Genomic DNA, 15,552 nt, shown 5'->3' on the forward strand with positions numbered 1-15,552 from the left:
TACTACATTTCACTTCAGCTGTATTTTCATCACCACTGCTGCCACTGTTATTAGAATGACTCCTGTGTGGTGAACTTACTGCTTCTCAGTAAATGTCTGCTTGCCTTTGCTTTTCTTGGAAATGGGATGCAAAAACTCGCTACGGACATCAACAATCTGCTTCAAGTGTTCCCAAACTTCTTTACACAATCCTACCTATCAGTAACAATTTACTTTTTGCCTTCAGAATTCATCTTAGCTTGTGGGTTCCAGCATTTTAATATCAAAAAGTCAAAGCATCAACTTACATTGGAAATAGTTTGGTTTTCAGAATCATCCATGATCAGTCAGAGTCCCTGGTGGGCTGGTCTATGCTTGTTAACAAATTAAAAACCCCAAAACAGCACTAAAATGGAGGCAATGGCGTTATTTGCATACAAATGTTGTATACTGATAGATATCATAGAATCATAGAATCAACCGGCTTGGAAAGGGCCTCCAAGAGTATCAAGTCCAACCCTTGATCCACTACCACTGTGGTTGCTAGACCATGGCACTCAGTGCCACATCCAGTCTTATCTTAAAAACCTCCAGGGATGGAGAATCCACCACCTCCCTGGGCAGCCCATTCCAATGCCTGATTACCCTCTCTGTAAAGAATTTTGTCTTGATATCCTTGAACCTAAAGCTCCCCTGGCAGAGTTTAAGACCATGCCCTCTTGTCTTACTGATAGTTGCGTGGGAGAAGAGACTGACCCCCACCTGGCTACAACCTCCTTTCAGGTAGTTGTAGAGAGTGATGACGTCTCCCCTGAGTCTCCTCTTCTCCAGGCTAAACAGCCCCAGCTCCCTCAGCCTCTCCTCATAGGACTTGTGCTCCAATCCCTTCACCAGCCTTGTTGCTCTTCTCTGGACCTGCTCCAGCACCTCAATATCCTTCCTGAACTGAAGGGCCCAGAACTGGACACAGTACTCCAAGTGTGGCCTCACCAGCTCTGAGTACAGGGGAATAATCACTTCCCTAGTCCTGCTGGCCACAGGAGCTTCCCTGTTCCTGATCCAGGCCAGGATGCCGCTGGCCTTCTTGGCCACCTGGGCACACTGCTGGCTCACGTTCATCTGCCTTCAGTCCAAACTCCCAGGTCCCTTTCTGCCTGGCTGCTCTCCAGTCACTCTGTGCCCAGCCTGTAGCGCTGCAGGGGGTTGTTGTGACCAAAGCGCAGGACCCGGAACTTGGCCTTGTTGAACCTCATCCCATTGGAATCAGCCCAACTCTCCAGCCTGTCCAGGAACCTCTGCAGAGCCCTCCTGCCTTCCAGATGATTGACACTCCCCCCCAGCTTGGTGTCATCTGCAAATTTGCTAATGGTACACTCAATCCCCTCATCCAGATCATCAATAAAGATATTAAACAGAACTGGGCCCAACACTGATCCCTGGGGGACACCACTGGTGACCAGTTGCCAAGTGGATGCAGTCCTGTTCACCAGCACTCTTTGGGCCCGGCCCTCCAGCCAGTTCCTAACCCAGCACAGAGTGCCCCTGTCCAAGCCATGGGCTGCCAGCTTTTACAGGAGAATGCTATGGGAGACGGTGTCAAAGGCTTTGCAACAGTGTGGTATTTTGGGGCTCGAAATCACCTTGCTAAATTACATTCTGCTACAGTGCTGAGTAAGGGAGATGCTTCAGTCACGTCCATCATATTTGTGCCAGATATATTCCTTTTCATAAAGTATGTTCTGTGAACACCAAAATGGATTCTGCTGGATCAGTAGTGCTGTTTGAACTTGCTAAACTGCAGTGAAGACAAAAGATAATGCAATTTATTTGCTGCAACAATGTCTTTGCAGCAGTTGGCTCACTTAGTGGGTGATGACTATAAAGATTTATTTTTTATATTTCCTTTTTGCTTCTCACCAGTAGAAAAAATTGAAGGCAAAACTTTTAACATTACAAGATAGCAATGACTGTGAATTATTTCAAAAGTATATCAGTGCTGACCTTCATCCTTTACACAAAAAGCACCATATTGGTCATTCTCAAAGGGATCGGTTTCAATTTTAACATCAATGGCTTTCACGCTCTGCTGTTTGCTGCCCGTCTTTCTGCATATAATTGTCCTAAAATAAAGAAGAAGAAGAAAAAAATAATCAGAAATCTTCTGGAGTTGTACATGCAGATGAAATTTGAAGATTTTTTATCAGAGTAGTCAGGCTTTAGCCTCAGTTTAACTGTTTCATAGATGGCAAGTAAGAGATAAGTGTGGGAAGATCTATGAAAAGAAGCCAAGGGAGAAATAGAAATAATTAAAAAAATGTTTGCTGTAGATCATTTCAAGGCAAAGGAAGCAATAAGGAATGTTTATCTTATTATATTCTGTAATACTTCTAAATATCAGACCTAGACCCAGAGTATTTAAGGCCATATTCTTCTCTCACATTTCAACAGTACACATTCCCACCAATAATACCTGGATAGAAATGAATGGAAAACTCAAGCTTATAATCTGAAAGATTATAAATCATTAGCATTTTACATTAAAGAATGATTAGGTTGCATATTTAACTGCTCAAAGGCTAACACAGGCAAGCTCAGAAAATTCGTCTTGGGTTCTTGGAAATAAAACCGAGGGTTTTTTAATAGTAATTTCACACATTTGTGTAAACTCCATTTCTTCTGCTTTGGTACTCAGCAGTAACTAATCCATCCTATTGCCCCTCATAGGCCTGAAAAGTTTTAAGTCTGTATTTGGTTTTACGGCCCTGTAGATGCTGAACACGAAGGAAGAGTTTATTAATTATCTCTCTTCTCTCAGCTGTGCTGGCTGCTTAAAACTAACAAATAGAAGAGAGCTTGTTGTAGAAAACACTGGTTTTACTGTTACATTAAAGGTTACAAAGGCTGGGAAAGTGAATTCAGCCCAAATTTTTGCAGCTGGATATTAATGGTGAGTGGTTTATATTTTTGTGCACAGCAGGCTTGTAGAAGTGTTGCACGGTCAGCTATTCTAGCGAGAGCCAGACGAAAATGCCTTCCACAGAGGAATCCTTCCAGTGAAGGAAATGTATCATTTCGTATTGTGCAATTGTTGAAGTAATGTGTCGTCAGTCCTGCACTGAATTTGAGGAAAAAAAATAAGATAAAGTAAAATAAAATAAAATAAAATAAAATAAAATACCCATTCACCGAGCATGGAAAAGATCCAATGGTAACCCAATATCTGATCATGCACTTAAATATATATAACAATTGATTTACAGAAATAGGCTGAATTATGGTTGTATAGACTATCTTCATTCCAACACGTATTAGTTTTGAGTAGTTAAATATGCAACTTTAATGTTCTTTTAATATAAACCAACAAAAGCAACGTGAAACGAGCCACATGGTGGTGGTCATGCTTATGCACCAGGGTGGTTCCTACCACACTTCTGCTCTGGAAAACAACATAATGTCATTTCCTGCTGAAAGCCCCTTTACGATCCCGAATCAAATATGTTTCTTTTGTAAGGAAAACTCCACTTGATTATTTGGGGAATCACTTGAAGTGAATATTGTCCATACAAGTTTTAAATCAAGTTATCTTAGAATTTAATGCATTTAATGTGCAAGACCTCTAAGTCAGTAATTAGGCATCTAGACAGAAATGACTTGATCTGCCAAGCTGAGTTGAGATGACTGGAAGAATCAATTAGAAAATTTCTGTACGTATTCACATATTGTTCCACCAGGTCTTACAAGGTCTAAGTGAAGAAGACAGTTATGACTCCCTTCAAGAAGTGCCTTATCAACCTTAATCTTTTCAATAATTACTTGCTTAGGTCCCTGGATCACTTAGGCCTTGCAGCACCAAGTAGACAGTGATATGTCTGTAAAGAAACGTGCTTTTTGTCTGCAGTTGTGTACTTTAGGCTTCAGGATCTCTCTGTCTCTCAAAAAAACCCCCAACTAAAAACAAACAAACAAACAAACAAACCAACCACAAAAAAACCCCAACAAACCAACCAATTTTGAAGACTGTTGCCATCATAAAATTCTGGTCTCTGAAAATCAAGCCACATCCATTTCTATGTTCTGTCAAGGAATAAAGTTCCTGACACTTGGAAAATTTTTTTTAAAATCTTACCTTGGAATTTCTGATTTCTAAATCCAGTTACAATATTTATATATTTAGCTTCTGCCCAAGCACTGTAATTTTTTATCAGTTCTTCAGCAAGCTAAAATGTTGTCCATGGGTATCACATCCCTGGTCTAATCAAGTAATCCAAAACAGGATACTTGACTCACGTGTAAGATTGTGATTTAAAGAGCAAGTTTTTCTCACCTCTTTTTACAAGTTTGTAGTTGACAGATTAGCTTAGTTAGTTGATTAGCTAATTCATTTAAGAACATTTCTCAACTGCTATCCAATCTGACTTACAAAGGTGTACCTTGCATATACTTTCAACATTATGCACAAAGAAAGGCTTTAAATTATATTAAGATTTTTACAAGAATTTCTCACTAAATTTTTTCCTACATGAAATTGAAAAATTGCTCTTCCTATTTATTTCTTTTTTTTTTTTCTACAGCACACTAGACCCTGATTAATCTGCTACTTAGGAGTTTAGTTTGGATTGTTGTCATATTAAATTTGAACTGATTAAAACTGCAAACTTTCTAAAGCAATTCTTCTGAAATGAAAGAAATCTTGTCTTGTACTCAAGACAGTGCCGGGTTAATGATTGGACTTGATTATCTTAGATATCTTTTCGCACCATAATGATTCTAAAAAACTGAAGGAAAAAAATCTATTTCATATCTCTCATTCTACCTTCTCTGTCAGTAGTTTCCCACCACAAGCTCCGTCCTGCAAGCAAACATCTTCAGTAAGGTATTATTATGGCTGCTGAACTTCAAGAGTGCTCAGCATTTCTTAGTAGTGGGTCTAATGATCAGACCTGCAACGCCCTTGGCATAGAAATAGTCTCTTTGCAGTTGGTAGGACTTCAGGTATGACTAAGAATACACAATAATAAGTCTCTCTTCTCTGAGGTCTTGAAGGTTTACCTAAATCCTAAAATGCTAGCTTTTAATCTGTAATTACAGTTTAAATATACAGGTACACTTTTGTCTCCATTCTAAAAGATAGAGTTTGATGCTCTTAACTTCACTTTTCATGACTGAAAAATGACTATCAATTCAGACTTAAATATATTTTAAAATTTCTTCAGCAGCAGCATTGCTGTGCTGAAATAAGGAACAAAAAATTGTACAGTTTTCCTAGTCTTTTTGGCACCTTTGCTGAGAGGTTGTGTTTCTTTACTGTTTTGAATTTTTCCACTGCGGCATACATCAAGGCTGAGAGAATGCCACTTTACACTTTTTTAGGGGATGCATCCACCTACAAAGCTATTCATGTAGGGAACTTCAATTCTATTTATTGCTACTTTCATGTATTAATTGAACTCAAGCAGACTTTCTCATTACTCAGCATACAATGTCATCTGATGCTCAGAGAAATGTTATTTCCTGATTTTGTACCCTATAGTTAAGAAATAGATTAAATTTCGTTGTTCCTTCTGTGGAGATCTCTTGTGAAGGTAGAACATGCTCAGAAGAAACATACTGATTCAGACTGCAGATCATTCATAATAATCTTCTATGATACACATCTGCTTGAAACATTCATGTGTCCCTGAAAACTATCCTTACATGGCCATGAACTCACAATCTCAGCATAAAAATCAATCAATCAGTCATACACACTATCTCTATAGACTGTGTAAGTACCATATACTATTCAATAAGGTAAAAATGTACTTGGGAGAGGAGAGGGTTTTAGTGGTATTAACAACAGTCCCTGCTCTCTGATGGAAAGTGGGAAGGTGCTTGATGGTGTCTCCTTTGTTTCCTAGACAAACTACAGAGAACCTTCTCAACCTCTCGCTACCCAGTCTAGAAGGACAACTGGTTTCATGGGTTTCCTCTCAATAGAGAAAACCAGAGACTGGAGACTCTGCACTGTGTTGAACCTCAGCTTAATTCCTGCTGTACAACACATTCATCCAAGTAGGAACAATTAACAGTCCTTCTTTTGTACCTACCTCGAAAAAAAAGATCAGAGGTTGGCCAAGCTGCTCATTGTTTTCCTGTGCCATGACTCAGATACTGCAGTTATCATGTGCACACATGAGGAGAAAATCTAACCTGCAGCACAATAAAGGATGAACCAGACTTCCCATAAGCCTTCTGCTTACTCTTGTGCTGCTTAAATTTTTTTTAATGTATTATGTAACCAATGAGTAACTGGTGTATTTTGCTCTTCTCCTAATTCCTCTGTTCAAAGAAGAAAACAGCAGAAAAACTGGCATGAATAGTATTTATTTCACAATATGCCATGATATGCCATTATATAATATGTACTAATAAATATGCCATGATGATATGCTTGAACTGCAGTAAAGATACCTAATTTAGTATATTGTATATATGTCTAATAAAGGCATTTTTAATAGACACATAGTATTTTTATATAAATTTTGTTTGTAGTAGTATCCATAGCTACTTTTCATTTCTAAGATAATTACAAGGCAATACCTCAAAATTTTTCAGTAAGCCCAAGTTAAAACATATGGAGTTAACAGCTGAGTTTATATGACAAAGCGTGATCCATCAGCACAGAAACCAGTAGGTGGGACTGGGATTTTTTGTAGTCACTACTTTATCTGCCAGTTGATTGTAAGTTTTGTAGTCTTAGTCAATAAATTCACTGAACTGAGTCAGAATGGTCTTATGACATTTATTCATAGTAGAATGAACTTGCATATGAATATATTCACGCAGAAGAACATCACCAATGTGTTAGCTGAGGCACTGTGGAGGTCTGGTTCACAGCATACTATAACTGTAACAAACCTTCCCCTAATTAGAAAGTTAATAACTTCATCACTTTTCCTAATTAAGATAAATCTTTTACATTTCCTAATTTTTTTCACAGGTCAGCTTTACCATTTGTGTTTCAGTAACGAGGTAAGAGAAAAAAAAAAACAAACAGTAGTATGGAAGCCAAACCAGGGGATTTTTATTCTTAGTCTTTCCGTTCTGTAGTTTGGGAAACTGCAAATTAGAAAGCTGGCTCTGATGAGGAATAAAATATATATGACATGTTCACGATTACCAAAGGGAAGAAAATTTCCCTGAAAAGTCGTGAAGGGGAGCACAGGTGGGCTTTGGAAAGTCCATTGACTGGGAACTATAGAGGCTAATTTTGGCTGGATGGGATCCAAAGAAAGCAGCTGCTAAGTGTGACATGAAGAGACATTCCAACAGCAATACTGCCACTGGAAATGTCAAAAGGAGGTCTTACCAAGGCAGAACCAATATCCTTTAGATTCTTAAAAATATACACCAAAATGCAGCCTTTTGTGCTTAAAATTGTACATATGACTACTGAAATAGTGAGGCCTCTGTTCATTAAATAAATATGGCCCATTCATGAAGATTTTTATACTGTAGCCTAGTATGAAAGATTTTATATAGCCATTTTACTCTAATATCACTAGGTACATATAATTTGAGCATTCTTAGTGCATGAAAAGGAGACTCATTGCTTCCTGGCCTGGACTAGCTGGATGCTCAAAGACACATCACTAGAAAATTGATTTTACCCAATTTCATTTTGTGGGCTTCAGTTTAATCCATGGCTTTCATAACAGATGTTACTGATTAGTTATCAAAAGGTTTAAAAATACAATAATATTTTCTGAATGCTATTAATTTATAAAGAAGCTCAATTCTCAAAGAAAAAGCTTTCAGATAGGACAAAGCATTACAGAGATTCTAAAAAAAAAGGCAAAATGGGAGAACTTCTTTTGAAAATTAGAAAATCAACCTCATTACAACTATCTGACAAGTTAAAACTCTGGTACTAGCTACTCTTGTGCATTTGCAAAGAGTAGGTATATCCCCTTTCTGATTCCATTTTGCTCAGCTAAACAAACTGATGACCTTTAATCACACTTGATAAGAGAGGGGCTTTTTTTGGGCTAATCTTAGTCTGAGTTCAGACCTGAGGTTGGATGCCGAGAATTACACTGCACTATTGGAGGTAGTGTCTCACTGGTGCCTGATTCAAGCCCTTCAGTATTGCCCCCTCTCTCTTGGATGTCTTTTAGGAGGACTGCATTTATTTTTCTCACAAATTTTATGTGAGTTATTTTATTTTACAACAGCCTCACTGCAGTCCTGCGTTCTGTGACTACACTCAGCTCTTTCTCCTACTCTGCCTTTTCCAGCTGAATTGCTAGTTAAAGGCAAAAATTCCTATCAGTTTTCACACCATACTTTTGCATTGCACTCCATTTCTGTTACTCCATCTCTGAAGTCAGGCTTATCTTCCTGCTCAATATTGTGATTTTCCTTGGTCTTAAGAATGATTTCTAACCTTCTGGCATTATTTAATTTCACAAGTGAACCCCTACATTTTGTGTCAAAGTTTGCTAAACTTTTGCTAAATCTCTCAGAATTTGTTGAAAAAAACCCTTCCCAGTAAAAACACAATTTCAGAGTGCAAGTAACGTGAGTAAATAGCAATTCTGAGGACCATGATGCTACAGTTTAGCAGATGGGGTTTTTGGGTGCTTGTCCTAGAAAATACATCAAAAATATATACTTTCTTTTTTTATTATGTTTTTCCTCAAAAAGTACATTTTCTAAAAAATTCTTCAATTATTGGGCTGTGTGTTTTCCAAGAACTGTGGCTTTGCCCATGCTGTCTTCCCAGGCTGTGCTAAGAAAAGACCTGCTTCCCACCTCCCTAAGCTGATGCAAAGTGGCTCATTGCCAAGTCCACATTGCTCAGTGATATCATTCCTTGGAGTAAACTGGCCTAGTCCAGACCTTAAATTCAAGTCTCTTGACTGAGCTTTATGTAGAAATCCCTTTTCCTGAAATACAATTACTTTGTATAAGACTTTCTGAGATGGCTGACAAGAAACAACGAGAAGTCATCTTCTAGCGGAGCGTGACGCCAGCCGAGAGCTTTGGGACCAAAGGTTGTGACATGAAGGCATTTCGGAGTACAAGACCTCCTCAGACAGTTTCATAAGCAACTTTAGCATTTTGAATTAGACTGTGTCCTGTCAGCTATGTCTGGATTTTTCTGTTGAAGGGAATTACTTGACCTGCCTCAAACACATCTGGGAGCAAATTCATATGTGTTATCATCAGACAGCAGAGCAGAGCCTTGAAATAAAACAGAGAGCTTGCCAAATTGATGTATCATTAGGACTGCTTCTCTGCAAATAAGCAACTGGGGCTGTTTTAGCATATACACTGGGATGAATTTCAAGGGACCCACAAGTCCAATGGTTTACACACATGGATGAGAGGACTGGCAAGGTCAGCAAGTAACCCTTTGTTTCATTCCCTGGATATTGCTTTTTCTCTTTCCCAAGAAATGTGCTTTTATTACCCTACTGTCACGTGCTGGGCAAGTCCTATGCAGTAGGCAGAAAAAGAAGGAGGTAGTCTTGTGAAATGCCATTTCTGAGTGTTATTATTACATTTTGCACTGGTGTCATCTGCAATGAGGGCCCTGTTGTGTTTAACACTGTAGAAGCATTCAATACGAGTCAGGGCAAAACCCAAAGAGCTAACAAAAGGAAGGAAAAATAGAGATGAAGTAATTTTCCTAGCAGCAAACATCTGGTCTGTGGTCAGCCAAGAAAAGAACTCCAGCCTTCTGACTTCCACAGTAAAGCTTATTCTAGCTGATTCTGCTTGCTCACTCCAGAGTTATCCCCTCTGAAATAAATCCCCTAGGGACTGGATAGGAACCAGCCCAGGGCAATTTCATGCAAGGGAACAGGTTGACAGCCCTGCAGGAGGTCTATCATAGAACTGAAATTCTATGCAGAGATTCAAAACTGTCATAGAGGGACACATGGCTTCATTCTCTTGTAGGCAAATAAGGAACAGGATAGGGAATAGGACAGCTTCAGCTTTTCAGTCCTAGAAAAGCAATGGAAATGAGTAAATTTGCTATGAATATATTAATACAAGCTGTTGAGGATGTTTAACAATTTCTAAAATAAATAACTGCTTTCTAATATTCTGTGCACAGGGTTGATCATAAGACCAATCGTATTGTGTTCACTTTCCAAATTTCAAAAACCCCACAAAAGAATATAAGACCCTACAAGACACACTGCCCAAGTTTTCCAGTATGACATCTAAATTCAAAAGATAGCAGTGAGAGCCTTTCAGAGAACTCTACCACCTTTTTTCCATTTATGTTTTGGCAGATTACTTGATGGTTTTACTGACTCACTTGTCTGACATGCAAGTAAGTCATAAGAGTGTCATTTTTAGTATAAATAGCTATTAGGGCTCATCTGACAAATGAGACTTGCCTAACGACATTTCATTTCCTGAAATGCAACAATGTGTAATAATAATAAGTTACACATGTCAGGACTGACTTGTAAATGACTTACTTCTGGGCTGCTGGAAGAAGTTACCTCTGACAACTTTGTCAATGGCTCTTCTCGAAAAGTTCCCAAGTCCTTGGACCTGCCAGTGACTTGTCTGTGCAAAGAGCCCTGAACTCTGAATTGGGTTGGTATGAACAACTGAAAGTGGAAGACAAAACATCCCCTTATGCCTGTGAAAGAGGTTCTGTCTCAGGCTGCTCAAACCACAAAACCACCCAGTTTATTGTGTCTCTGGATTTGCTGGCAAGGATCTATTTGTTTAAGCAATTTCCATTCTACATCAGTTGAAATGAATCATTGGGATAGCCCAGTTTGCAGGGACTGAAGTGGGTTAGAGAGTGCAACACAAGCATCTCCATCAGAAGATTGGTATCTTCTTCCATGAGCATCACCCTCTGCAGAACAACGTTTTTAACACCCTAACATAGCTGGTGGCCCACTTCTGACTTAAAATAGACCAGACATGAGCACATCTACCTGCACGGCTGAGGAGGGAACAGTCCCTTCAGTGGGTCAGTAAGAAGTAGCTTGGAGTGAACTGGGTGGCCACAAGAGAACAGAAGGTGTTCCATTATAATCTTGAAAACTTCACATACTTACCTATGGATCCACATTTACACACAAGTCATCAGAAATTAATTTGACAGTCAGCCAAACTGGACTGGTTCTTTAGACCAAATTCTGATCTTTGCCCACATAAGATGTGTAGCCCAGAGAGCAGGCAATATAAACACACTCACACTGACTCAGTGATGTGCCTAAGTCATAGGAGAAAAAACTCCCACAGGTTTCCAGGCTCTGATTTGGCCATAAAAATAATAGTAAGAACACAACAACCAACAGTGATGGATATATTTACTTGGAGTGGGATTGTGATTATTCCCTAAAACCATAAAATAGCCATCAGAAGTGAACAAATCACTGACTTGTACAAAACGTGAAAAATGGATCTAGCAGGGAAAAAGTCTTAACATGTCTACTAGAGCTCCTGTTCAGTTTTAAGTCTAAGTGGTGAAAGGAGGGCAGAAGCATGTAAGAAAATCTGCAACACTATAATGACTTCACTCACATAATTTGTTTGTGTTTACTTCTACTGACAATGTCTAATCCATTTTTCCTCAGGAGAAAGATTGGGATACATTCCAGGCACCAAATAAACAAACCAAACTTCATTCTTTCTGAAATAAGGAACTTCTTATATCATATTCCCTCCTATTCATCTCCTTTCTGATGCACACAGTCCAAAAGGATATGGGAGAATATTAGACTAAAGCTCTGTGATCTGCACTGGATACCAGTCAGCTGCTGGCAGGATTCCAAGATTTTTGATCCAACCTATAAAGTCCTGAACAGTTGTGGCCCTGGCAAACGGGGGGAGGTCACTTCTCATTCAAAGATGTGGAGGTCCATCTAGATAAATAACACAAGGCATGCCCAACGAAGAGTCCTTTATTTTGAAAATAATTTCCCCTACTTCTCTAACCTCTGGGCATGCTGTGAAGCCTGCTTTCCCCTCTCTGTGTTAAATCAGAGTGTGGACTGAGGCTTTTCTGTATATCAGCTATCCTCTATTCTTGCTGTCATGTTTCCATTTATCAAGTAAATGCCAGAAGTATTAAATAGGTAAATTTTTAAAACTAAATAATTTTGTGAAATATTTTGAGTTCTTAATAGCTTTTCCATTCGTTTTCTCATTCTTGAGCCATTTTTTTTTGAGACTCTTTAATACTTTTCCTAAGATGCAGTAACAACAATACATATAAATATTCCAAAGGAGGCTTTTACACTGACCTATTTGTATATGTTTTTTCTTCATATTCTCCATCCCATTCCATAAGTACTCTAGCAACTTCTTTGTTTGCTTGTTTGTTTGTCTGTTTTTACTACAGCTGCAGTCTGACAGTGGTTTTCTTTGTGCTGTCCATAGTGATGTCCTCACATCTTTGGTGGACTGACAGAGGTAAATCAGAATCCTATTTTCAAGTAGATTGCATGTTTCCCCTGTGTGTATTATCATTGAACTCCATTTGGAATAATTTTGCCTGTTCACCTAAATCCCTCTATAAATCTCTATATTCAACTTGAACTTGTTCAACTTGAACAACTTTGTCCCATTTGCATACTTTACACTCGATGGCTCGTTTCTTTCTCCAGAGCTGCATTAACTATCAGTGAAACCAGTATAGCCTTTTTAGGCATTATACAGTTTCTACTTTTCCCCAGAGTCAAAAATATCCAGTTCAATGAACCAAGTAACATACTTGCTGGTGCTTGCCCAGCCATGAGTAAAATAACCCCAGAGTATAAAATTCCAACTCCACAGAGCTTCTGTCTGGTGAAGCTCTCCAGTGAAGGTCAGATGTGGTGAATGCACAGCAATGGTGTGCTGATGTGCCCCCACAATGTTCTTTCTGATAAATAGTTTAGAGATTTCCATACTAAGGACAGCTTACTGGAGGAATGTGTATGGCAAGTTGGAAGGGACGAAAAATCTTCCTTTCCTTCTCATTAGTATGATGTGTTTTTATCACTGTACACAGTTTTGATATTGAGGATATTCAGGGGTAGGTCCACAGCTCGTCCATTAATAGTTGTGACTCCTGTGCCCGCAGTAATTAATTAAGGATCTCACTGGACTAAGCAGTGGTATTGCTTAGATAAAAAAGTGCTAGTTTTCTCCTACTTGTCATCATTCCTTACTTCCAGAATGCAGAAGTTACATAAAAGACCCTGTCTACAACTTTGCCATGAACTTCTTAGAGTTATATAGTTATCCTGGGTCTTTAACCTGTGTAACATGTCAGCAACTGTCTTAAGAAAAAAATGTTTAGGGTTTAGATCACTGTCTTATATACTGAGAGATTTCTGGATTTTTTTTTTTTTTAAGACCAAAATTACTTACAAATTTTCAAATGATTTTTCACCTGGAGAAAATGAGAATCACTGAAAATAGTTGCTTTTGCTTGAAATTGTTTAAGTACTGTCTTTCATTTAATAGCAGCAATTTTTTGTCCTTTGGGAATTTTATCACTAAAAACACAGAAACGCCGATGCTTGCTTAAGTGACTGATAGCTGTCACAAAATCCAATAACACGCTAAACTTTGGGAACTTGGAAACAGTATTTTGATAAAACAAAACTTCATCACCATTGAACACTGACAATAGATTAGATACACTCCTGGGAATATATCTACCTTTTCCTGGATGGTCCCAGCTTCAGGGACATGAGACATTCATACCATGATTTGATCTCTTTGTCAACTATGAAGCCTGTCTACCTGTTCCTGAGGCATGCTGTGAAGACTTTAATTTTGGAACAGACTGGACAGTTAGGATGTAAGTGCTTGGCCCAGTATGTGGCATATAGCCGGTTCAGTGCAAGACTGGAATGAGATAGGTTGAGTTTGGGAAGCCCTTATCAGCCACAGCAGAGTGGCACTGTGTCAGGGCCATACTGCTTCTGGCACGTAGCTGCACCTATGTGGACATATGTTCTCAAAATTTTGAGTTCCACTGAAAGTAGTTGGGACCTCTGGAGTGCTTGTGAAGGCTGACTGTAGCCTCGTGAAACTATGATCAACAGAGGGAAGTGGTTTCCACCACAGGACACCTCTACATTCCTCTTTTAAATTGGTTCATGGAGGGGGCTGTGTCAGGCCATCACACCTTGCAACATTATCTGTAATGCGAGGCAAAGTTCAGCCTACTGCTAAGCCACTGAGCTGCCCAAGTCCCCTGAACTCCCTCAAACACATTGAGGGACAGCATCAGTTCCCTGGTGGGCTCTCTCAACAAACTCTATACCACATGTGAGTTATCATATCTAAGTGCACCTAAAGCTGTACCTATTTGAACGTGCCTATTGTCTGTTCAGGTACAGGTCGATACCTAAGACAGATACATGATTTCCATGAGAAGTTCAACTTGCTGAGCTTCTTAAACAGTGGAGAATAACAGAGTCAGTGGGAGCACTGTCACTAACTGCAGCACTGTGCCCTCAACCTGCAAGCTTATTTAGGGCTCAGCACGCCACTACAGGCCAAGAAAACAGGAACCATAGTGATGTAATTCAGAAGGAAAGAAGAGGAAATTGCTTCAAATCTGTGAAATATATAATCTGAGACTGATGAAGATTTGTGTGCTTGCAACATTAGCTGTAAAAAAATAATTCTTGGGGGGACAGCAGCATATTTCACTGTATGTCATGGTGCTTGAATTGTGGCCAGTTTTTCAGTTATGTTCTTAGTCAAGGAGGAAAAACTTGCTTGACAACTGTCATTCATACTTCTCAGAAAGTGTTATGCTGTTGTCCTTACCCGGCAGAGCCACTGGCGAGCCATCCCGTGGTGCAGCCAGCAAAAGAACAGTCCAGAACAGCCCTTTTCAGTTCTTCTGCAGTTGCTAAGCGAGCGCTCAGGTCAACACAAGCTTTCTCAGCTTCAGCTAAATCCAGACCCTGAGAGTTGTTCTTGGACTCAAGTGCAAACACTTTCCCTGCAACACCAAGAAAGGACATGCCATTCGTCATGGAATTATGCTCAATACATATTCAACAGAAATATTGCAAATTATCACCGAATAAAGTCTCCATGCTTTTACTGAGTTTATTTTAATGGGCAACCTACCTTTTGAAATGGGTAATTTTATCAAGACTGTAAGTATCTTTGTGTTAGCTTTTCTTTTAATTTTGTTCAACAACAGAAAACCAAGTGTGGCTAAGCCCCTACTGATTCCTAGCTCATAGGAGAAGCTTGTCTTGCTCTGTAGGTGTGTGCTTGAGATCTGGAGAAAGAAAGCATGACACTCTCATATGCACGTATATAGTCAAAGTCAGAACATCTCTTGTAGGCTACTAACATTGGAATTCATTGCTAAATATTTTACAGTTACTTTATAACAGCTACACCTATAAAGTAAGCACATTCTTAAAAGCTAGTACTGTAACCCAGTCTCCCATGTAGAAATAGATTTATATTTATATTTTCTCTAAAATCAAAATTTTATCAGTTTATGACAACTTGAGTCTAAATACAAACTACTTTTTTATTATGCCTTTTTAAAAAAACAGACAAAATTTTTCCTTAATGGAAGGCCTT

The 15,552-nt window shown here is 39.0% G+C and overlaps 1 protein-coding gene across 1 annotated transcript in view; it reads right to left on the reverse strand.

The window, feature by feature from the left end:
• The window catches only part of SUSD5 (sushi domain containing 5), a 39,701-nt gene that overhangs the window by 16,656 nt on the left and 7,493 nt on the right, over nucleotides 1-15,552 (reverse strand). Inside the window, exons 2-3 of the mRNA XM_032701280.1 lie at nucleotides 14,773-14,950; nucleotides 1,981-2,099 (exon numbers count right to left, since the gene is read on the reverse strand). Of these exons, the coding sequence (XP_032557171.1) occupies nucleotides 1,981-2,099; nucleotides 14,773-14,950 (297 nt within the window). The remainder of the gene's footprint in view (nucleotides 1-1,980; nucleotides 2,100-14,772; nucleotides 14,951-15,552) is intronic.

The sequence above is a fragment of the Chiroxiphia lanceolata genome, chromosome 1 (assembly GCF_009829145.1).
Source record: "Chiroxiphia lanceolata isolate bChiLan1 chromosome 1, bChiLan1.pri, whole genome shotgun sequence".
NCBI classification, from domain to species: Eukaryota; Metazoa; Chordata; class Aves; order Passeriformes; family Pipridae; genus Chiroxiphia; species Chiroxiphia lanceolata.